General features: G+C 36.8%; 1 protein-coding gene across 2 annotated transcripts; it reads right to left on the bottom strand.

Annotated features, from left to right (window-relative positions):
* Positions 1-317: 317 nt before the first annotated feature.
* On the bottom strand, positions 318-3,211 carry LOC137242811 (uncharacterized). Of its 2 annotated transcripts, XM_067770068.1 has the most exons (5): positions 3,032-3,211; positions 1,996-2,100; positions 1,723-1,904; positions 1,459-1,612; positions 318-1,089 (listed from the first exon to the last, which is right to left on the bottom strand). In XM_067770068.1, the coding sequence occupies exons 3-5, from the start codon at positions 1,822-1,824 to the stop codon at positions 956-958; spliced, it is 390 nt and encodes a 129-aa protein (XP_067626169.1). In that variant the 5' UTR covers positions 1,825-1,904; positions 1,996-2,100; positions 3,032-3,211; the 3' UTR covers positions 318-955. The 2 variants fall into 2 exon arrangements, with proteins under 2 accessions (XP_067626169.1, XP_067626170.1); XM_067770069.1 differs by lacking the exon at positions 3,032-3,211 and having other exon boundaries at positions 1,996-2,234.
* Between the last annotated feature and the right edge of the window lie 19,446 nt (positions 3,212-22,657).

Genomic DNA, 22,657 nt, shown 5'->3' with positions numbered 1-22,657 from the left:
CACTGAGCCAAAAATTTTATGAAAACCTCTACAAAAACCGGTGTTCATAAAATTTAAAAAAATATTTCTTAGAACATATATTTTTTTCTTATATTCTATGAATGGGTTCATAGATTTTAAAAAAAATATTTATATTCTACGAACAAATTTTTTATTCCATGAAAACTGGTTTTTGGAGAAGTTTTCATGAACTTTTTCTTAGAAAACATGTACTTTTTTGGTTCAGTGTATTTAATTGGATATTAAAAACAGTGTTTTAATTTTTACATTTTATTTTATCTTTTTTGATAGAAGATCTTACAAATTAATTACCAACTATTACGGGGACTGCAAATTATGATTATTTTTTTAATTTACTCAAGAATCAGTTTTTCATAATAAAACTCAAAGAGTCATATATCCTGAACTGTGCGGAATTTCGCCTTAAAAATTTACAATTCTTCATACTAAATTAAGTTTTTGAATATTTCACTTTAAATGGGGGAGGAGGTATTCAATTCATACCGATTTTCCGCCACTTCTACTAGCATTTTCAATAACTTATCTTTGATATCAGCAATTTCAGAGCAAGAGGGTGTTCGTTCAAATGTTTACGGCGAAATTCAGCAGAGTTCAGGATATATGAATCTTTTAGTTTTATTATGAAAAACTCATTATTGAGTAAAAAAAAAACAAAAAAAATAATAATAATCCTTATTTCTAGTCCTTGATTGTTACAGAAACTAAAAATTGTTAGGAATTCAGTCTTGTATTCAGTATATCAATAAAATTAATAACTCATTCTTGAGTAAAACAAAAAAAAAAATCATTACTGTCACTGATTGTTACATAAAATAAAAATTGTTAGGAACTCAGTCTTGTACGCAGTATATCAATAAAATTTAGTCTTACATACATACTTATTTAAATTAAACATTTCATAACATAACATTATTTTGGCTTTATTTCGTTGCTTTTATTCGGGAGTGGCTTCGGTGTGCTTTCTTTTTAAACATGAGGCCTTGTGGTAGCGGTTTTTTACGGCCTTCATTGCTTGTCGCAGCTGGTCTTTGCATTCCTTTTCCCCAATTCCCAACTTGTGAGCAGCTTCTGAAATAAAAATATGGAAAATTTGTAAACATATATAAAATAAACATCTTTTAAAAAGTTCATTATGTTCATTTCCATAACATCATCTTAGGTTAAGCGGCAATACTGCCAGGGTTAAAGTCTAGTCAACTTTGTCTGTAATTTAAATTTGCACTGAAAAACTGTGCCTAGTGGATGATTTACACGAGTAGATTTTTCTGGTAGATCTTTGTCGTTCCACTGTGTAAAAAGCAATTCGACAGATAAAAAGCATGTATCTGATGGTTGAACGCAGTCGAACGACAAAAATCGAATATAAAATTGACTCGTGTAAATCAGCCTAAAGTGTGTTAATTTACTGATATATTTACATTGTTTAAATATACTTACCAAAAAGTACCTTCATTAGTTTCGCGTATCGAAGTATTGGCGTTTTCCCTTGTTTCCCATCCATATTATGTTGTAATATTATATCCTCGCCCAAAATCGACAGCAAGTTTTGTTTGAAACCGCCAGATTTTATAAATTGAAACACCGTCCCAACCTACAAAAAATATAAAATATATATAAATTAGTATTTAAATATATTTTTATTAGACTTTTTATGTACATATATGGGCAGTAAAAATAAGCAGCAAAGATGATAAGTCTTACCATCTGATTTTGATTTTCTGCACAAATGAATGCCTCTAAGACGTCCAGTTCTGGTTGTGTTTTTATGGGAAACATTGAGGCAAATTTCGGTACCGGGTACATGTTCTCGCTCAGAGTTTGTATTAAGATGGTTTGTTCTGCTAATATGCTTTTGATACTTTCCAAATTTAAGTTGTAGGTATCTGCGAAAAAAACATATTGTTGTTATAGAAAATAATAAATATAGAATATAATAGAAAAGTGAGGTTTTAACATCAATTGCCATAAAATTACCTTAGTTTGCATTAATTTCAGATTTGAGACTCTCTATTGCATGATTTTTTTCTACCGCAGTATTTTTTAACTCTTTTATTTGGCCACTCAGCTCCGATATTGTGTCTGCAATTTTTAAATTAATATATTTATAAATTAATATACATATATATATGTATATACACTCCTGCTCATATTAGTAGGAACAAAATTGAAACTAATTTTATTCGTAACGTATATTTACTTATGTGTTTTTAATAATTTTCATTTAAAGCTCATAATAGTCTTAAGCAGACACTGAATTAAAATCATTTTAACTTACCAGAAAAACAGGACAATGGATCAAACTTTGAAAAATTTTCATCAAAATTTTAAACTTTTTAATCCGAATTTCCAAAAGTTATTTGAGAATGCAGTTTTGTAGTAAATTCAAATTCAAAAAGTCATAAGGATTTTACTTATTCAGTTTCTGCTCAAGACTATGATACATTTTAAATGAAAATTATTAAAAATACATAAGTAGATATCCGCTACGAATAAAATTAGTTTCAATTTTGTACCTATTAATATGAGCAGGAGTGTACATAAGGTTGCACCAAGAAATGTTTTTTTCTTATTTGGTATATTGAAATTATTATTCTGGAAAATGAAAAATGCGACAATACAGTTCTTTTATTACAAATTAGAGCTACTATTTTACTGCCTTATTTTTTCGCTGCCTTAAAAATATTTTCATTATACCAAATAACCTAATATAGTAGGGGATTCACAAAGTGTAGTAGCTCGTCAAATCATAAATCATAGACTTGTGACCGTCAAAAAATGTATGATATTATGAAAATGTGACGTCATATTGTTATAAAATCATATACATTATAACGAGCATAACTTTATGATTTATATCCGATATAAATTTTCGAGTTTTGACGTTATAATACCATACACTTTATGATTTTCATAAGTTTAAGACCTATGACAATATGACGTTTAATGGCAAATTGTGAATTCACTAATTTTGTCTACGATCAAATAGGAGTTTCAATGAGTACAAACATACCACTTAAATTACGAATTTCGCTACGCCATTTTTTTGCCTCAGCCATTTTTTTATTTGATACTTAAGTTTCTTATATTGCCTTTTAATTTGTTGTTTTATAAAAGTTTTTATTTCTAGGATAGTTTCTTTAATTACAGCTATGTACTAGAGGCAATAAAACTGTACTGTCCTTGTAAGGTAAAGAAAGGAGTTTGTAAGAAATTTCGCTCAAATTGTAAACTTTTTCCAAGCCCAATTGATTGGTCTTAACTATACCAATTCCGAGGTTCAGGGAACTCATAGGTGTGGTAAAAAAATTATCTGGGTTTAAAAATGTCTTTGCAGTGAAAGTGTTGTCTTCATAAAATTTTGTTATTATCAAAAAGGATTGACACTCAGTCGAGCAGTAATTATCGGGAAAGCTTGTAGAAAAATATGAATTTGAATCGCTTGTATATGATTTTATTACACCTTTGGGGTTCTTTTTAAGTCCAGAATTTCTCACAGCTTTTGAAATAGGCCGCGAATTAAACTTGTTGAAAATTTGTTGAGGAATAAACTGACGTTTCTTAATACTTTTCTTTATAACTTGCAAATAACTTTCAAAACTGTATGCAGAAAATGTGTCGAGGCAACCAAGATTAATCACACAATCAGCTAAATGTAGTAAATTATGCACATTAGAAGAAACGCTTGTGTCTCCATAATATTCAGAAAATCTCCCAACAAAATGATTCAACATACTATTCGCTTTTTCAATGTTTACGGAGAAAGTTTTGGGACACAAAAGAAGCCTATAAGCACATTTAAGATGTAAAAAGTGATTGTACATATCTTCGCTCAAAATATCTTTAAATACAATGAACCCCGTATATAAAATAAACTGCCTAAATTCTAAAGCCTTCCATCGCGGCAATTCTTGAAATCCCCTTGGTTTTCGTACGAAATCCTTTGGAATGTAGGGGGCTAAAGACGATAAAAAGGATGATAGTTCAATGCGTTTTTGCGGACTGACTTTAATTGAGCTTGTCCCACTCAGAATAGAGCCAATCATTTTTTTAACAACCCCAAGGTCAATAAGATGCATGACATCCAAAGGGAATTGCGTGACCATCTTGATATTTATTTCCTCAAGGCAATGGACCCTGTCTTTATAAAAAGGTAAATGAAAACCTTTATCGGATCTATTTGCAAAATCAGAGTCAGTCCTTTGGTCCCCAGTAAATGGACGAAAAACTGTAGTATTTCGGATTCGTTCACCGAATTGCGTGCATTTAGAACACCCAACAAACGCTGTGTGCCCTTTTGTACCACAAATATATGATCGTGCGGGTGTGTCGCAAATAATGGCTCGTATAGATATCTTTATTGGCTTATTGTTGCATGTAAAACCATTTATTGCTAATGATTTAATTTCTTCTACAAAGTCGTGAAGGTATACATCAACAATATTAGGCTTCTTCTCACCAACGTAACTTCCAATAAGAAACACAGCGTTTGTTTTCAAATTGGAAACGCGACCCAAAATAGGCCACAGACCTATTGAAGAGCTCTTAAATAAGGGCAGCCCATCTATACCGATATCTATCTGCAGTACATCTAAATTCTCCTCAGAAATTTCACCCACAAGTTTGTCTAACTGATTTTTGAGTCCTATGTGAAGATATTGCCCTGGTGACACTGTACGAGTTACACAGTTTGTAGTTTCGCCTATTAGAGTTTTAACACTTAAGGGTACACCCAGGTTTTCATATCTCAATATTCTTAAAAGACTGGCAACACATAGTACCGGGGGAAAAAACTCCAGGAACCAGTCCCTCAACTTGTTCCTAAGTGGTATCATTCCTAACGCAATATTTTCTGTATTAATTTCATTTTGTTTAACACTTTCACGGTCACTATGTTGTCCTGCTCCTGACGAAGTATTGTTTATATTAATTTCATTTTGTTCAACACTTTCACTAAATTTTTGGTCTATTTCGGTTTTTTTTATTTTTATTAAACGTTTTAACTGTCTTTTGCTTAACATTTTTATTTTATTTTAATAACTCACTTTTTTATTTTATCACACACGGATAACAATGCAGACTGAATTAAACAATTCCAAACATGATTGTTGTCGAATGGAAATTTCCACAGAAGGTAACGGGAGTTAGGATTTTTTTCTATTTATCTAGCTATTGCGCTTTATTGCATTACCCGTAATTGATCACAGAAGTGAATACAAATTAAGGTAGAGTAAAAATGCGCGTGCAACATCTCTGCTTCTTTTATGTATTGCCAGCAATGGGTAGGAGAAGCGAAATCATTTGAAGGAATTTCAATCAATGCCTTCTAGAATACATTATACTTCGAGCTGAATAGCGATTCTTTGCAGCATTACCGGCAATGGGTTGGTGAAGTGAAACTACCTTTAGAAGACATTACCTTAGAAGCGATTACCCTTAGTAGCGATTACCGATTTTTTGCTGGGATGTGATATGCACAAGTAACGGAAACTTTTTGTTGTCGGAAGCCGGAAACGGAAACGGTGAATGTGGCATTTGAAAATGTGCGATTTGGAACGGTTAAGTGAATTTTTGTTGGTAAAACAATTGCAATTTTTATTCTTGCCAAAGGTATTTACATAACAAATACATACATAGATGAATGTATATGAGGTAACTAAGTAAGCATTCCAAAACACTGCCAGTTTTTGAGCTCGCTAGAAACTCATGGTGTCCGTAGCGGCGGTAGATGATGCTGGAATGTGCTCATATTGCTCGGTAGCATTGCCACGCCTTCTTCTTCTTCTTGTGCGATATGAACATTCGCGAAGGTTTTAGGTAGTTATCGACTGACAAGTAAGGTACATCTCATGAACGATTTTATATGACCACATTGAACATTCTTTACCTTAACGCCCACCCACAGCCTAAATCCAGAAAGAACATGGGGTCGCCAGAGCCTCGCCTTATTAATATGTGTGTGATATATATTTGCAAGAGGACGCTCTTCGTTTTGGTTGAGTTGATAATTGTGTTGGGAAGCTGTGAAGCTATAAAGCTTTGTATTGCGTTTAACAATAAGTTAAATCGCACATCGTCACGTCGAAGATTGTTATGATTGAGCAGGTCTGAGAGCGAATTTGTGTGTTTTGTAATCAGCATATCGACATAAATTGGCTATAAAATGGTAGTAGTGCGAATTAGTATTTAAACCACGTAGCGTGTCTTGGGTGAATCCTGTTACTCTCGAGCCTGGCACTAGTAATCAAAGTAAATCAACCTTAGCTCGTTAAGAGACGTTGTACCAATCATTGAAGGCGAATTTGCATACTGAAAGCCACCCTCCCGTTAAAGTCGGCAATCATGATGTCAGCAAGATGCTTGTTAAGTAATAGAATAATTGACGGCGAAGTCTCTATCCAAACACTGTTGCTCCGAATTGAGCCTATATCTACACAAACGATGCGGTAGAGAGGTACATCATTGACTAGCTTATTATTTGAGAAACTTTTTTTACCGGGAAGTTGACCCAGGACCGAAGGAAATAGGGCCTTGCTCCGTTTTCTGAAGCGGTCTTGTGGAGTGAAGCCCATTTAGGAGCCACGATGTTGGGAAAGAGACTTTGCCGTCAATCTCTGTCGTACTGAACACGATGTGAATCAAAGCGAGGATTTCTGAATAGCAGTAATATCAGCCTTTTACTTTACGAAGACTTCAACCATCCGGATAGTTTATCCTTCTCGAAGAATACATAAATTCACAGAAGATTAACCGGATCGCGTATCCTGAAGCCAACGATGAACAGGGGAACTGGATTTGGATATTACTACATTCTAAATCAGGTGTCTGCATTCCATCGCACAATTCAGCTTTCATTACCTATGCAAAAGGGCTATTACGTTTACCCATATTCGATGAAATCATCACCGTCACATTTCAACCACGGCACGTTACTGCAAGACTCGGAAGGGTCCACACTTCCTCCCAGTCTCAAAAGGTGGACAGCAAATAATCTGTGTGGTCGGCAGGATTCGATGAAGTTCAGAGACGTAACATAAAAACCCAGAAGATCTAAACAAGTAGCGCCTCAAGCTGGTTTCCTATTCACTTCTACATATCGAAGCTCCCTTCGTGACCAGAAGGAGTCACCATTGTATTCTTCGCCAATGACTGCATGATAATAGCTAAAGGTCCCTGCCCACCCACCAGTAAGATATGCCATAAAAGCAATGGCTATTTCCCTAGTCTTTGCATTTTTTTACCTCGCCTAATTTGACTTTGTCATCGACCAAATCTTCGGAGACCTTTTTTACTCTATAGATAAAGCAAATTTCGACAATATTGGACAACCACGTCAATGGCATTACGCTACCGGCTGTCCTACATCCAAAAATGCTGGATGCAATGTTCATACAGCCATAATTATACTTACGGTCCAGAGCCGTAGCCAAATTCTCAAATATCTTGCCATCATCACTTTAGGCAAAGATAAAGGAACGCTCACTATTAACTATAAAGCAATCGGCCGATCACTTGTAGGCAACGCGTCCCCAATATGGGCGCCAAGCCTTAAAAAACACACTGGACGAATATTCAGGCCTCTGAAAACACCGCGCTCAGAACTGCCATGGGCTGGTTTCTTATTACCCCAAAACATCACCTACATAGTGAGGTGAGAATATTCCCCATAAAAGAAGAGAAATAATATGCTGGGCAAGCAGTTTCTGCTGTAAACCCAGAAAAAAGGGCATCGCAACGGACATCTGGTTGAGGAGTCTCCGCCCCCAGGAACTTCATCATCTCCGCAAGCAGTGTGAAGAAATCTATCACTTAAAAACTCAGACGAATGAAAAAAGAAGCACGACAAGCACCCCAGAAACATCGACAAAAAGGTGTTGGACCACTATGCCAGGGATTGCTGGGTGAACCCCGCTCTCCTTCCCAGGCCGACGCGCATGACTTTAGCTTAGCTTCGATCTGGATACTGTAATAGGTTCAACTCTTATTTACCCAAAATCAATCCCGACTTAACCAATGTATGTCCGGCTCGTAATGTGTTCCCGGATTACACCAACAATATGTTCCATTACAATGTGCAAGTAATGTTTCTAACACCCTTATCTCTCTGATCCAACCCTGTTGAAACTGAAAGCTTTTTGGACTCTCGTTAGAGAGCATTATTGGCAATAAGTGAGTGGCCGCACTGCTACAACAACAACAACAACCACAACAACATTAAATCTATTGATTTGGGTTCAGTTGCCTTTTATCTCTCTTTCTATTCTTATAGTCATCTAATCGGCAATGGATTATATTACCGATACAATTTAAGAACTCCTATAAGAATATCTTCCTTTGCGTTATCCTTAAAAAAAAGAAAAGAAAGCAGATATTTATCAAAACCAAAACTTTTGATTTATAGTTGCACTTATGAAATAATTTAATAAAGTTACAAAGTGCAGAAGTTTACACAAAATTTGTCAATAAATTCGATACAAATTTTCTGAGTTCTTCGAGAAGTTGTTTTCATGTATTTGGAATGGCCTCCTAAACGTTTCTAGAGCTTTTAAACGAGATTGTTCTGCAAAACAATAGATTTTTCCAAAGTTCTAAAACGATTACGTCCCTCAAGCTTGAAAGCTTAAACATTAATTTGTCATACTTACGGTAACAACTTCAAAGTGCTTATCAGTATTTACGTTGAGTATATTTTCACCGCTCTCCCCTCCAACAAAACATAAAACAATACAATAATACGATTCATCATTGTTATTCTTCTGTGCAATCAATCATTTTATCTGTTACAACAACAACAACAAATACAACATTTTACTTTTCGAGCCACAAAGGTATTTGTAGCATTGTTTGCTTGTTTGTCTCCGACAACAAAAGATTTTTCCCACATGCCCATGTAAGCATTTATTAAGCGAGCATGAAAATGTTGCAGAAAGTACGAAAATAAAATAGAGCACGGAAATACAATAACAATTTGTAAATAAAATAGTAAACATTCACATGCGTATGCACCCTAACGAAAATTGCATGAGTACTCTTTTAAGAGAGTCATATCGGATGCTAATTTATAGGGTAAGATAGGGTAATAGTTATTTCGAAACTAGTTCGTTCTGTTTTTAAATTTCGGAAGAGGCTGCCCGTCCGTAAAAAAATGTTTTTCATCTTTCAAAATGAAGTGTAATGAAGTAAAACAGCAAATAAAATAAATATGCATAACACAAAACAAATTCCAACTATTCCGGACGAATAGCGACAGCCTTACTTAAATGAAGCGGTGGGATTGATTAAACTTCTGAAAAAGGATCCAACAGCAACAGGATGATTTCCGGTTTTTTCCCTTCGGATTTAATTTTTTTTTTATATCCCTGGTTTTTCTCTTCCCTCTCTATTAAAAAAATTCCTCTGAACATAAGAAAACCAGTTTAGTTTTTCGGCATAGAACTGTTTTCCTTAATTTATTATATGAGATTTTTAATAATGAAGAATATACCCTTTTTTGTAAGACAGGTTTCCTTGTTTAGATGAAACTTTAATGGGAATAAACTCACATGACGGAAAAGTTATCCCCATTCTGGAAAACAAGTTTTTCGATTCTTTAAATCCATATCTCTAATTTTATCCCTCTCTTTTCTCTCTCAAGCTTTATCTTTAATACATTTATCTTTACCTCTTTGCCTCTCCTTTCCTTCTATTTCTGTCTGTCTTTTCCGTTTTCCCTCCCTATATTTTTCTCTCTCTCTCTCCCAATCCCTCATTATCGTCTTTCTTTAACTTCTCCTCCCAACCGTCTCCCTCTTTAACTCGCTATCTTCTTTTTTGGAAAAGCGTTGTTGTTTGGTGAAGGAAAAGTCGTTGGCAAAAGTCTTTACCACTTTGAAAAAAAAAAAAACGTTTTTTGTGTGCATATGTCTATCTCTCATTTTGTCTCTCTTTTCTTCTCCAGCTCTCTTTGTCTTACATCTTTCTGTCCCTCTCATTTATAGGCCTTTCCTTTCTTCTCTTTTTGCTTGCCTGTTACGTCTTCTCTTTCTCTCTCTTACCTTCACTCTCCGGCTTCCTCAATTTTCGGACGAACATTCTTTTCCTTTTAGACTATTTTTATTGTTTTTTGGGAAAAATATAATAATTAAAAATTTTTTTTTATTTTGGTGTCTTCGCTTCTAATTTTATCTCTCGCTCTTCTTCTCTCCATCTCTTTCAATCAAACATTTATCTTTCTTCCATCTACTAGTCGCTCTCTTCTTCCATACTATTTATACATCTATTCCTTTCGTGCTCCCTATTTATTGTCCTTATTTTACTTTTATTTTCAGCCGCCTCCCTTTTTTTCTTCCTATGACCCTTATCCCTTATAAATGCTGGGAATTAACGCCATTTGCAGGTATTGAAGGCCGCTTAATACAGCTGATGTTCCTCTGTTTGGCAGAGTTGCTTTCTGTACGTGACCGTTTCGCCGCTCTTGATATTATATTGTTCTGCAGAGGCAAAAAAAATAACTTGTACAATAAGGGGAATCACACCACTGCTACTTCAAATGCATGTGTGGCTTGAGATATAAGAAGTGCAGCAGCTTATTGTACCATGATAGGGAGGAGCGAGTTAGCCTAGCTAATTAGTATGTCTCGGTAGGAGTGGTTGATGACAAATGCATAAAAGAAGACAGTGGTAAGCAACAACGAGGATAATGATGGAAGCAATAAGGCATCGGCTTAGCGGACGATAAAAAGTCGCTGTAGCAACGGCGAGTATTGGGAATGCAAGTGCTGAGCAACAGGGTAGTGAAGGTTTTAAGCGAACCGCGAGGAGTATCGGCACTTACTTACTTACTTAATTTGCGCTTAGCCGTCTAAACGGTTATGGCCGTCCAACAAGAAGCGCCAGTCGCTCCTTCGCTCCGCCAACCGGCGCCAATTGGTCACACCAAGGGAGTTTAAATCGTTTTCCACCTGGTCCTTCCAACGGAGTGGGGGCCGACCTCTACCTCTGCTTCAATAGGCTGGTTCCGATAGAAACACTTTCTTGGCCGGAGCATCATCTTTCATTCGCATAACATGGCCTATCCAGCGCAGCCGCTGCGTTTTAATTCGATGGACTATGTTGATGTCTTCGTATAGCTCGTACAGCTCATCATTAAATCTTCTTCGTTACTCGCCATCGCCAACGCGTAGAGGTCCATAAATCTTTCGAAGAACTTTTCTCTCGAACAATCCCAAAGCCGCTTCATCTACTGATGTCATGGTCCATGCTTCTGCCCCATATAGAAGGACGGGTACGATAAGTGACTTGTAGAGTATGATTTTCGTTCGCCGAGAGAGGACTTTACTTTTAAATTGCCTACTTAGTCCAAAGTAGCATTTATTGGCAAGATTGATTCTTCTCTGGATTTCAGTGCTGATGTTGTTGCTAGTGTTGATGCTGGTTCCCAAATAACGAAGTCTTTTACTATTTCGAAATTATGACTGACAACATTAGCGTGGTTGTCAAGGCGCATATGCGCTGACTCTTTGCTCGATGACAGCAGGTACTTCGATTTGCCCTCATTCACCATCAAACCCATCTTTGCCGCTTCTTTTTCCAGTTTGGAGTAAGCAGAACTAACATCGCGGGTGTTTAAGCCAATGATAACAATGTCATCAGCATACGCCAGTAATTGCAGTATCGGCGCTGGGCTGCGATAATAGCGGGCGCCGCCAAATAAGGGTGGCTACCAACCATGGCGGCCACGCATAGGAGCGTATACAATTAACGGAGACGGGTGGATGACAGTAAAGGTGATAATGGAGGAGGGGCTTATTTTGTTGCACTGGATTACGTTCCAATAGCCTTATACAATTAGTGCTCGTTCGGCAAAAAGGACCGAAAGATATTGACTCAGTGCTGCTCACTCATGCTACATCGTTGCTCGGTAGGCCGTTACCTGGACTGATGCATCGTAAAAACACAAAATTTCTTCGCCTGATATATCGGAATCATGACCTTACACATATGAGCTAAATAGTTGAGATTAGTAATGACACGTGTTACTAACTACTCTCGTTACTAAAACGTTTACAACTATTTAATTTCACTACTGGGTACATACGAATAAATCAATACAATAACAGTTGTGTAAAGGGCCCATTACTGATACTTAGCATAGACTTGACTTGACTTGAGAATTGCCACTTACAGTTCTGTTAAATGAACATTGCATGTTACTGATTACTCAAAACTTAGCAACACTTAACATGACTTAGAAGTCTGTTGAATTTTGATTTTCTATGTAAGTTCTAAGTGACATTTACATTTTGAGATGCCATTTGTTTGTTTCCATTTCATTTTGACATTTTGTCATACACATTGACATTTATTGATTATGATGCCAGATTGTATGCGCTAAGTGGAGTATAATCGTGGCTAAGTTGCCAAGTTTACGCCAAGTCAAGTCAAGTCTATGCTAAGTATCAGTAATGGGCTCCTAACCCTTTGCCATTGTTTCATTGAATGAAACGATAAATATTTCTTTGTTGTATTCTTCCTACGACTGCTGCTGCTGCTGCTGAACCTACGAACTACTGCTGCGTTGTACTACCTAAAGGAGCTTCGTTTAAAGCACTTTATGTAAATATGACTGAAAACAAACCAATCACGCGCATTAAAGGCTTTGTTTTCGCGAGTGCGTAGATACATGTATGCATATGTGTATGTTTGTGTAAATGCTATCAACCTAAGAGCGATTTAGTGAAGCTCAATGCGTCAGGGATTTATACTATTTTCCCACAGAAACTTAATGATCTCATTTCACCTGGTAATGAAATCGTAAATTTTTTGGTTTCACACAGAAGTAACTGCTCGATTAGTATGAAGGATGAGACCGACAATCATGGCGGAGCGATAAAAGGTGGGAGCATGGTGACACACCTACAAACAAAAAAAATTCCATGTACTTGTAAATTCGATGGGCAAATGTCAAAATCGTACTGCGCCGGTAGTTAATGTATCAAATCAAATAAAAAATGTTATAATCAGCTGTTCGATGCGGCCACCTTGTATCGTTCCGCCATGCAGACAATAACATTTGCTTTGAAAACTAAGAAGCGGAAACGGAAGCGGAAAGCTGCCAACGGAGTTGCATTGTGCTTTTGACTTCATTAGGCATTCGATTAGCTACTAATGAAATAATAACAGATTCGAATTTTGTAGGGAAGATTGAGCTCAATAAGCGTCTTAATGTAGAAAACTGCCTTTATTATTCAATAAACCGTCTGTGTGAAAACAGTATTAGATTTCGCTTTTAAAATAAATTTATGCATTGTATGCTTGAATTTCAAATATAAAATAAGCTTTTTGCCTGAATATATTTGATTTTAAAAATTTACGCACATTTAGCTAAATACATATGTATGTATGTATATAAATTTGTTATCCAAATCACGAGTGTCATTCACTTCGCATTATTTTTGCTGTACAATAAATTTTATTTCAACGAAAATATGGTTTGCTTAAGCGGAAATTGTTACCGCAAGTACGAATGTTTGAAATGTTGTCAAGAGAGGATTTATTTATTTATTTTTTTTTTTCAAATGCGATGTGCCAGCATTTTCTGGAATTGAACAAGAGCTTAAGTTAAGTGATTTTCTAACTATTGTGATATGATATTCTAATATCTGTATCCCAGCCAGCATTTTTTGAAAATTTTGATCAAAAAATATTTAAATATCATACCCCAATATGATTAAAAACGTTCAAATTTAAAAGCATTTTCTGCTCGAAAATTAACGTATCGTCGAGAGAAAAATGTACCATAAATGTGATTATTCTTGAATAATCATTTATGATTCCTATTTCGAAAAGCTTTTTATTCATATTTGATATCATTGTAAAATTGAGCTTTAATAGTTTTAGAGTAATATTTGACTGCTTTTCACAGTCATTTTCTGGTCATATTCGTGAATATATTTCAATCGTTTTGGTTGAGATTTTTGAATCATTTTTGAATGCCATTATAATGCATTTATTCTTCATATCACATTCAAAATAGGATGCTACATTATAATCTTATTTCATCAGGGGAAGAAAGCATGCGAAAGTGAGCTATTCGAACCACAGCTAACTCGCAAACAAACTTGACCGATATATACCTGCGACTACAACATCCAACATCAGCTACGATCGTCAGTATCTTAAAATACGGATACGATTCGGGATGTTGAAGCCGTATCCATATATGTCAAGATAGTTTCACTTTCCTGGGGTTAAAATAGCTCACAACCTATGTATTGTCCAATCATTATGTATTTTCTGGGAAGCCGAAGGTGGAGAAATTGTTGGGGATATTTTCGGTGACGAGCAGCATTACATTATTTTTGTCTTGAAGAATATCTTTTGCATAAATAATAAAATTTTTATATATTTTTTCTTAGCTTCATGATTGAAAAAATATGCGTATGTGGAAAAAAAGATTTTTAATGAAAAGTAAAATTTCAACAAGTATAAAATTCATTATTCAGTCAACAAATATAGTCATAAAAGATTCAGAAAGCTGAATGAAAAATCATTATAAATTTTTGATCACCTAAAGTAAACACATTTCATCCAAATATGATTCCAAAATGTGATTAAAAAACTATATTCAGTTTTTGAGCATCAAAGGTAAGCATATTTGATTATTCTTTTTGTTGGTTTTTATGAAATATTAAAATTTAGTCATTAAAGGACTTCAAAAATAATTCCAAAAAGTGATCGAAAAATGCTTTTTAGTTTTTCATCATCAAAAGTATTCATATTTGATTATTTGCTTTGTTCAATTGTATGATAACTTATTATTTAGTCAGAAAGAGTAATCAAATTGTATTGATATGTAGGGAAATTCAAAATTGAATCACCTAAATGCTGAGTGGGATGTTGTTAGCAGCACGCATCAGGACATATCGAATATTAACCAACGGTTGACCTTATATTTACGAAGGGGACAGATTCTGGACAAAATGATGTCCAATTGGAGTTTTCCATTTGGTCGTCGAACAAATTCTCTATGTGGTCTTTATTGATGGGTTAGTTCCAATTTACCTCACCTAACAGCAAGCATTAATTCCCCAAACTTTGACTCATCCGAGTTTGAAAATTTGGAAAACGCCACACCTAAGTTGTTTCGAATATTTTAAAACTCGACTGTGTGCTTCTCTAAAACTTAGTAAGTATGTTTAAAGATTAATTTGTGGCATCATTTTGAAATTGATCTTTTGACCATTCTGAGATCATCCCATTATCATTTTGGGTTATTTGAAATATTGTATAGTAAGCATTTAGACTACTGTGTGGAATACCACTTTATCTTGGCTGCTGTTTCGGTAAAAAGGCGCAATATCCCAGAAAAAAATTAATAGATTTCGAAAAAAAAAAAAATTGCGTTTATGAAAAAACATTTTGAAACGTTTCCCATAATACCCTAAATTAGGATTCAGGTGTAGGCCGCTCTCCAATCAAATACTGAGATAGGGCGTTTTTTGATCAAATTCTGATATAGAAAGTTTTGTGAGATTGGGGGTTTTAGAGCTTGATTATGCCCTGAAAAAAAACAGTGCGAATAATCCCTAAAGAAAGCGGTCTCCGATTGATCTTTCCAAAATACCTTTTATGCCATAAGTCGAAATCTCCCAATCCGAACGAAATTTGGCATAAACAAATTTCTTCATAGCTTCAACTGTTTGCTCTGAAAATGAGCGAAATCGCCTGCATGCCACTCCAACTTTTTATACTCAGCGTGCTTTGCTTTGATGTAGCCATGTCCGTCCGTCTGTCAGTGCTCGCGAGAATTTGAGTAAATATTGAGATATCTTATAGAAATTTGGTTTATGGGTTCCTTGGCACTCACGTGAAGTTTGAAATTGTTAAAGAGCAAACAGGTATGCAAAAAAAAAGTACGCTAAATATGATCAACTCCACTTTTGCCTATCTTTCCTGCTTCAAAAGTCTGTCCGTATTTTTTTTCGGGTCACTCGTTAAAAAAAAACCTCTTCATGAAATGGAACTCAAAATTCTCTTCTAATAAATACGCATATTAAATTTTCTTATCTAAGCTACTACAGACTCAGCACTCAATTTTGAAGAAGTTAGATTGAAAAATGCGTATTTAAAAAAAAAAAAAGAAAAAACGAAATACCCACTCAGCATTTAAATGATTAAATTTTGAATTTCCTTACATATAAATACAATTTGAGTACTCTTTCTGACTAAATAATAAGTTATCATACAAGTGAACAAAAGAAATAATCAAATATAAATACTTTGATGATCAAAAACTGAAAAGCATTTTTCTATCACTTTTTGGAATAATTTTTGAAGTCCTTTGATGATTAAATTTTAATATTTCATAAAAACCAACAAAAAGAATAATCAAATATGCTTACCTTTGATGATCAAAAAATGAATATAGTTTTTCAATCACATTTTGGAATGATATTTGAATCAAATGTCATTTTTAGTTCAGCTTTCTGAATCTTTTCTGACAATATTTGTTGACTGAATAATGAAATTATACTTGCTAAAATTTTACTTTTCATTGAAAATCTTTTGTTTTCACATACATATTTTTGCAATCCTGAAGTTCAGAAAAAATATGTATATACAATTTTTATTATTAAGACATTATTCAAGATAATGTAATGCAAATGCTGCTCGTGCCCGAAGATTTGCCCAACCATTTCTCCACCTTCGCCTTCCCAGAAAATACACAATAGTTGGAAAATACAAAAGTTGTGAGCTATTTGAACCCAAGGTAAGTGAAACTCTCTTGACATATGTCCCTGGATATGTCTTCAACATCCCATATCGTATCGTATTTTAAGATATTGACGATCGTAGCTGACGTTGGATGTTGTTGTCGCAGGTGTATATCGGCCAAGTTTGTTTGCGAGTTAGCGGTGGTTCGAGTAGCTCACTTCCTCATGTTTTCTTCCCCTGATGAAATAAGATTTTTATGTAGTATCTTATTTTGGATGAGATATGAAGAATAAATGCATCATAATCGCATTCAAAAATGATTCAAAAATCTCAACCAAAACGATTGAAATATGTTCACGAATATGATCAGAAAATGACTGTGAACAGCAGTCAAATATTACACTAAAACAATTAAAGTTCAATTTTACAATGATATCAAATATGAATAATAAAAAAATGATAAACAAATTTTGAGGACTACCTATATAATCTTATTGAATGGTGTAATGCCAATAATCTCTTCCTCAATGTGAATAAATGTTTCCACATGTCGTTTACTAAATCATCTAACTTATATTCCACCCTCTACGATATCGCAGGTGCTCAACTGGTTTCGGTTAATGAATTTATTAACTTAGGTGTTGTTTTTGATTCCTCTTTCTCTTTTGTCAATCATATCTATTATATGCTTCCCAAGGCTTACAGAAACCTTGCCTTTCTTCGTAGATATGCAAAAGACTTTAAGGATCCTTATACAAGGAAGGCTCTTTATACCTCTCTCGTTCGTTCAAAACTAGAATACGCCTCAATTGTTTGGAATCCTATCTATAGCTGCTATGCTGCCAGAATTGAAAGGGTTCAAAGAAAATCGACTCGTTTTTGTCTATTTTCACTCAACTTTGACGACCCATTTCCATCCTATCACTCGCGCTGCTTACTCATAAATCTCCAACCTCTCGAAACCAGAAGGATAGAACATCTGCTAATGTTCGTCTATGATCTAATAGTTGGCTCTCTTGATTGCCCAGTTCTCTTAGCGAAGGTGTCATTTAATGTACCTAATCGGAGTCTTCGAACATTTTTTCCATTTTACATGAGTGCTTGCAGGGCTAATTATTGTAATTTTGACCCAATTTTTCGGGCACTAAATGAATTTAGTAGACTCTCAAGGAGGTTTTTTATTGATTTTTCTTTGTCGAGAAGCATCTTCAAGTCAACTTTGCAAGAGTTCCTATAATCTTTACTTGCATTATCTTTTTGTTGATTATTTGTTTAAGTATTTATTTTCTTTTGTATTCTAGTCTGTAAGATTGTTTAATCATAGACTGAATAAATTATACATACATACATGCATACATCAACGGACCAAAAAATAGAAGGCAAGTTTTCCTTTAATACAGACAAAAACTTTTTGAATTTTGACCAAGACACTTTAACAATAGCTCTTGTAGAAGAATTTTGGGATTTAAAACTATAAAAGTGGAGCGCAATGTTTCAATTTAAGGCAAACCATGTACTTGGGATTAACTAATTGATTATTTAAAATTTAAACACACGCTCTACCTTTATAATTTTAAATCCCAAAATTCTTTTACAAGAGCTATTGTTAAAGTTTTTTAGTCAAAATTCAACAAGACTGTGTCTGTATTAAAGGAAAAATTGCCTTTTATTTTTGGATCCATTTATATAAAGGTAATCCATAAAATTTTTTTATCATCTTTTTACTTTCACTTTTTAGTGCGGCCTACAAAAAGGCATTTGGAATTGTGGATTCTGACTCACGGCCCAAGTTTCAAGTATCTAGGTCGCCGGGAAATCACTTAAAAATCGATTGCAAGATTCCCTCGTTTTTCAAGGATTTGCATTTTTACTAGCGCGCCACCTAGCGGAAACTTGTTTTCCATAAGTTATATTGTCACAAGGCCTCTAACCAAGTGCCAAGTTTCAAGTCTCTAGGTAACCGGGAAGTTAGTTAAAAATGGATTGAAAGATTCCCAAATCAAAATTAATTCTCTTAATATCTCGATCCATGCGCCACGTAGTTATATTTTTTTTTATCAAATATTGCATTGCCACCAGGTTCTGACTCACGGCCCAAGTTTCAAGGCTCTAGCTCACCGGGAAATCACTTAAAAATCGATCGAAAGATTCCCCCCGTTTTTAAAGGATTTGCGGTTATCTTGACTAGCGCGTCACCTAGTGGAACTTTGTTTCCTATAAGTTGTATTGTCCCCAGGCCTCTAACTATGTTCCAAGTTTCAAATCTCTGGGTACCTTTGAAGTTAGTTAAATATGGATTGGAAAATTCCAAAATTAAAATTTGTTTTCTTACCTTCTCGATCCACGTGCGCCACCTAGCGATTTTTTTATCAAATGTTCCACTGTCACCGGGTTCTGAACCACGGCCCAAGTTGCAAGTCTCTAGCTCACCGGCAAGTTATTCAAAAATCGATCGCAAGATTCCCCTCGTTTTTCAGGGATTTGTAGTTTTCTCAATTAGCACGCCACCTAGCGGAACTTTGTTTTCTATAAATTATATTGTCACCAAGCCACGAATTGTGTGCTAAGTTTTAAGTCTCTATGTCACCAGCAAGTTAGTTAAAAATGGATTAAAAGATTCCCTAATCAAAATTAATTTTCTTAATATCTCGATCCATGCGCCACCTAGCGAAATTTTTTTGATCAAATATTGCATTGTCACCGGGTTCTGACTCACGGCCCAAGTTTCAAGTCTCTAGCTCACCGGGAAATTACTTAAAAATCGATCACAAGATTCCCTGCGTTTTTTCAGTGATTTTCAGGGTTTTCGTTCATCTCGATTCGTCTGCCACTTGGCGGCATTTTCCACGTCGCAAACTATGTGCTAAGTTACAAGTTTCTAGGTAACCGGGAAGTTAGTTAAAATGGATTGAAAGATCCGCAAATCAAAACTAATTTTCTTAATATCTTGATCCGTGCGACACCCAGCGAAATTTTTTTGATCCAATATTGCATTGCAACCGGGTTCTCACTCACGCCTCAAGTTTCATATCTGCAGCTTAGCGGGAAGTTACTAAAAAATCGATTGCAAGATTCCCCCTCGTTTTTCAAGGATTTATAGTTATCTGACTTAGGACGCCACCTAGCGGAATTTTGTTTTCTATAGATTGTACTGTCAACAAGCCTCGAACCGTTTGCCAAGTTTCAAGTCTCTGGGTCACCATGAAGTTAGTTAAAAATGGATTGAAAGATTCCCAAATCAAAACTAATTTTCTTAATATCTCGATCCATGCGCCACCTAGCGAAATTTTTTTGATCAAATATTGCATTGCAACCGGGTTCTGACTCTCGGCCCAAGTTTCAAGTCTCTAGTTCACCGGGAAGTTACTTAAAAATCGATCACAAGATTCCCTGCGTTTTTTCAGGGATTTTCAGGGATTTTCGTTCATCTCGATTCGTCTGCCACTTGGCGGCATTTTGTTTTCCAAGAATTCTAGTGCCATCGATTCGCAAACTACGTGCTAGGATAGGATAGGTTAGGTGGTAGCTGCCCTGATAAGGATAGCTCACTTGTACAACACGAAGGTCCGTTGTGATACCACATACACCAAAAATAACGGTGACCTAGATCCAGCTACTTAGAGAATCGTTGGGTAGCAACGATAAAGCTCCGAATGATACCGATCTCAACTTTGGATATATCCTCGGGAGATCCAAGTGAGTCGCGACCGAAGTACTTTCGCCTAATTCTGGCAAAAGCTGGACAATCAAGCATAAAGTGATTTGGTGATTCCACCTCATCATCCTCCATACAGCTGCAGCAGGATGGAGTTTCCAGTATATAGAGACGTACCGCATGGATACCCATGGGACAGTGCCCTGTCAAAACCCCAATGACCATTGATAGGTGAGCCTTAGTGAACCCAATTATTTCAGCAGACCTCCTGCCATCCACTTTCGGCCAGAAAGATCTTCCTACCCTGCAAGACGTGGTATCCGCCCAACGTTTGCTGAGCTGATTCGAGGCCCAGCTATGGAGGAGCAATCCACAGGTGGCCAGCGGGATCCCGAAGTCCCTACAGCCATCTTCATCCGGTTCAGTTGTACCGATGCGGGCTAAGAGATCCGCTTGACAGTTACCCGGGATATCACTATGGCCCGGGACCCAGATAATCTTAATTGTAAAATAATTCGATGCAATCGCAAGCGAGGTCAGGCACTCCCAGACCACCCTCGATCGCACTGTAGTTGAGCTCAAGGCCTTGATAGCCGATTGGCTATCAGAGTAGATGTTAAATTCCCTAACCGTGGTAGCACTGGATAGCATTCCATCCACCGCATCCTTAATCGCAGCAATTTCCGCTTGGAATACCCTGCAGTGATCAGCCAACTTAAACTTGCGGCTTAAATTTAGCTCTTGACAAAAGACCCCCCCCCCCCCCCACCAACCTTTCCATCCAGCTTTGACCCATCCGTGAACAAGTTAACCGGTCCCATGCCCCAGATAATTCCTCTTCCCCAATCCTCTCTCTCTGGAAAAACTGGGGTGAAGGTTGTATAGGGAGCTGTTATCGGCATACAGTAGTCCGTTCTGTCCGGGATGAAGTCGAAACTGGTAAGAAGGCTAGAGTGTCCGCGGTCAGAAAGTCTATATCCCATATCACGAAGCCTGACCAACGACCTTGCCGCGGCCGCCTTTCCCGCAATATCTACTGGGTATATGTTCAGCATGACGTTCAGTGCCAAGGTAGGCGTTGTTCTGAGAGCGCCACTGATACCGATCAGCGCCGTCCGTTGCACTGACACTAACATTTTGGAGGTGCTCGCCGTGTCCAGTGCTTTCCACCAGACCAGCACCCCATATAGCAGAATCGGTTTGACCACCATCTCATAAAGCCAGTGTACTATTCTTGGCGAGAGTCCCCATCTCTTTCCGATAGCTCCTCTGCAGCAGTACAAGGCAATGGCGGCCTTCCTGGCCCGATCTTCCACATTGGGTCTCCAGGACAGTTTCTTGTCCAAAACAATCCCCAAATATTTAACCCTATCAGAAAGTACCAACGGTACCCCTCCAATCGAGGGAGTTCTGAAATCGGGCACCTTATATCTTCTTGTGAAAAGGACCAATTCCGTTTTTCCCGGGTTGACCGCCAATCCACATGATTCAGCCCACCTAGCCGCAGTATCCAGGTAGCCCTGAAGAACATCGCGCAGGGCGCCCAGAAATTTGCCTCTGACTAGGATAGCGAGGTCATCTGCATAGGCAACCACCCGACAACCATTGGCTTCCAGCTCCACAAGAAGCTCGTTGACTACCACGACCCAGAGGAGAGGAGATAGGACACCCCCCCTGTGGCGTGCCCCTGCACACCTTCCTCTTAATTATGGCCCCTCCCCACTCCGCTGCGACAATTCTGCCGCATAGAAGTTTGCTAATAAATTCAACCAGAGCCGCCTCGACTCCTAAACCCACCAGAGCTCTTTCGATTGAGCCCGGTAAGACATTGTTAAAAGCTCCCTCGATGTCTAGAAAGGCACCCAGAGCATACTCTTTGTGTTCTAGGGACCTCTCTATTTGCTTTACAATCGAATGGAGAGCCGCTTCCGTCGATCTGCCCTTGCAGTACGCATGTTGTGAAGCCGACAGTAACCCCCGAGGTATCCTTTCCCGTAGGTACAGGTCAATCAACCGCTCAAACGTCTTAAGAAGAAACGACGAGAGACTGATTGGCCTGAAATCCTTAGGTGATACATGAGAGCTTCTGCCGGCCTTCGGAATGAAAATAACCCTAACCGTGTGCCAAGATTTCGGGATATAGTTAAGCCTGAGGCAGTTAGTATATATGGTGGCCAACCAGCGGCAGGAAATCCCCAAAGACCTTTGAAGCTGCGCAGGAATGATTCCATCCGGGCCCGGAGACTTATAGGGCTTGAACGACCCTATAGCCCAGGTTAAACTACGTGC

This window comes from Eurosta solidaginis, chromosome 2, assembly GCF_040869045.1.
Source record: "Eurosta solidaginis isolate ZX-2024a chromosome 2, ASM4086904v1, whole genome shotgun sequence".
NCBI lineage: Eukaryota > Metazoa > Arthropoda > Insecta > Diptera > Tephritidae > Eurosta > Eurosta solidaginis.
The sequence above is the reverse complement of the archived record's forward strand: the minus strand, read 5'-3'. Positions and strand labels throughout refer to the sequence as shown.

What these genes read in the sequence shown, in the direction of transcription:
- LOC137242811 (XM_067770068.1), bottom strand. Translation starts at nt 1,824, where the DNA reads ATGTACCCGGTACCGAAATTTGCCTCAATGTTTCCCATAAAAACACAA. An exon ending in CAGAAAATCAAAATCAGATG is followed by an intron (nt 1,613 to 1,722) that starts GTAAGACTTATC and finishes TATTTTTTGTAG; the next exon opens with GTTGGGACGGTGTTTCAATT. An exon ending in ACTAATGAAGGTACTTTTTG is followed by an intron (nt 1,090 to 1,458) that starts GTAAGTATATTT and finishes TTTTTATTTCAG; the next exon opens with AAGCTGCTCACAAGTTGGGA.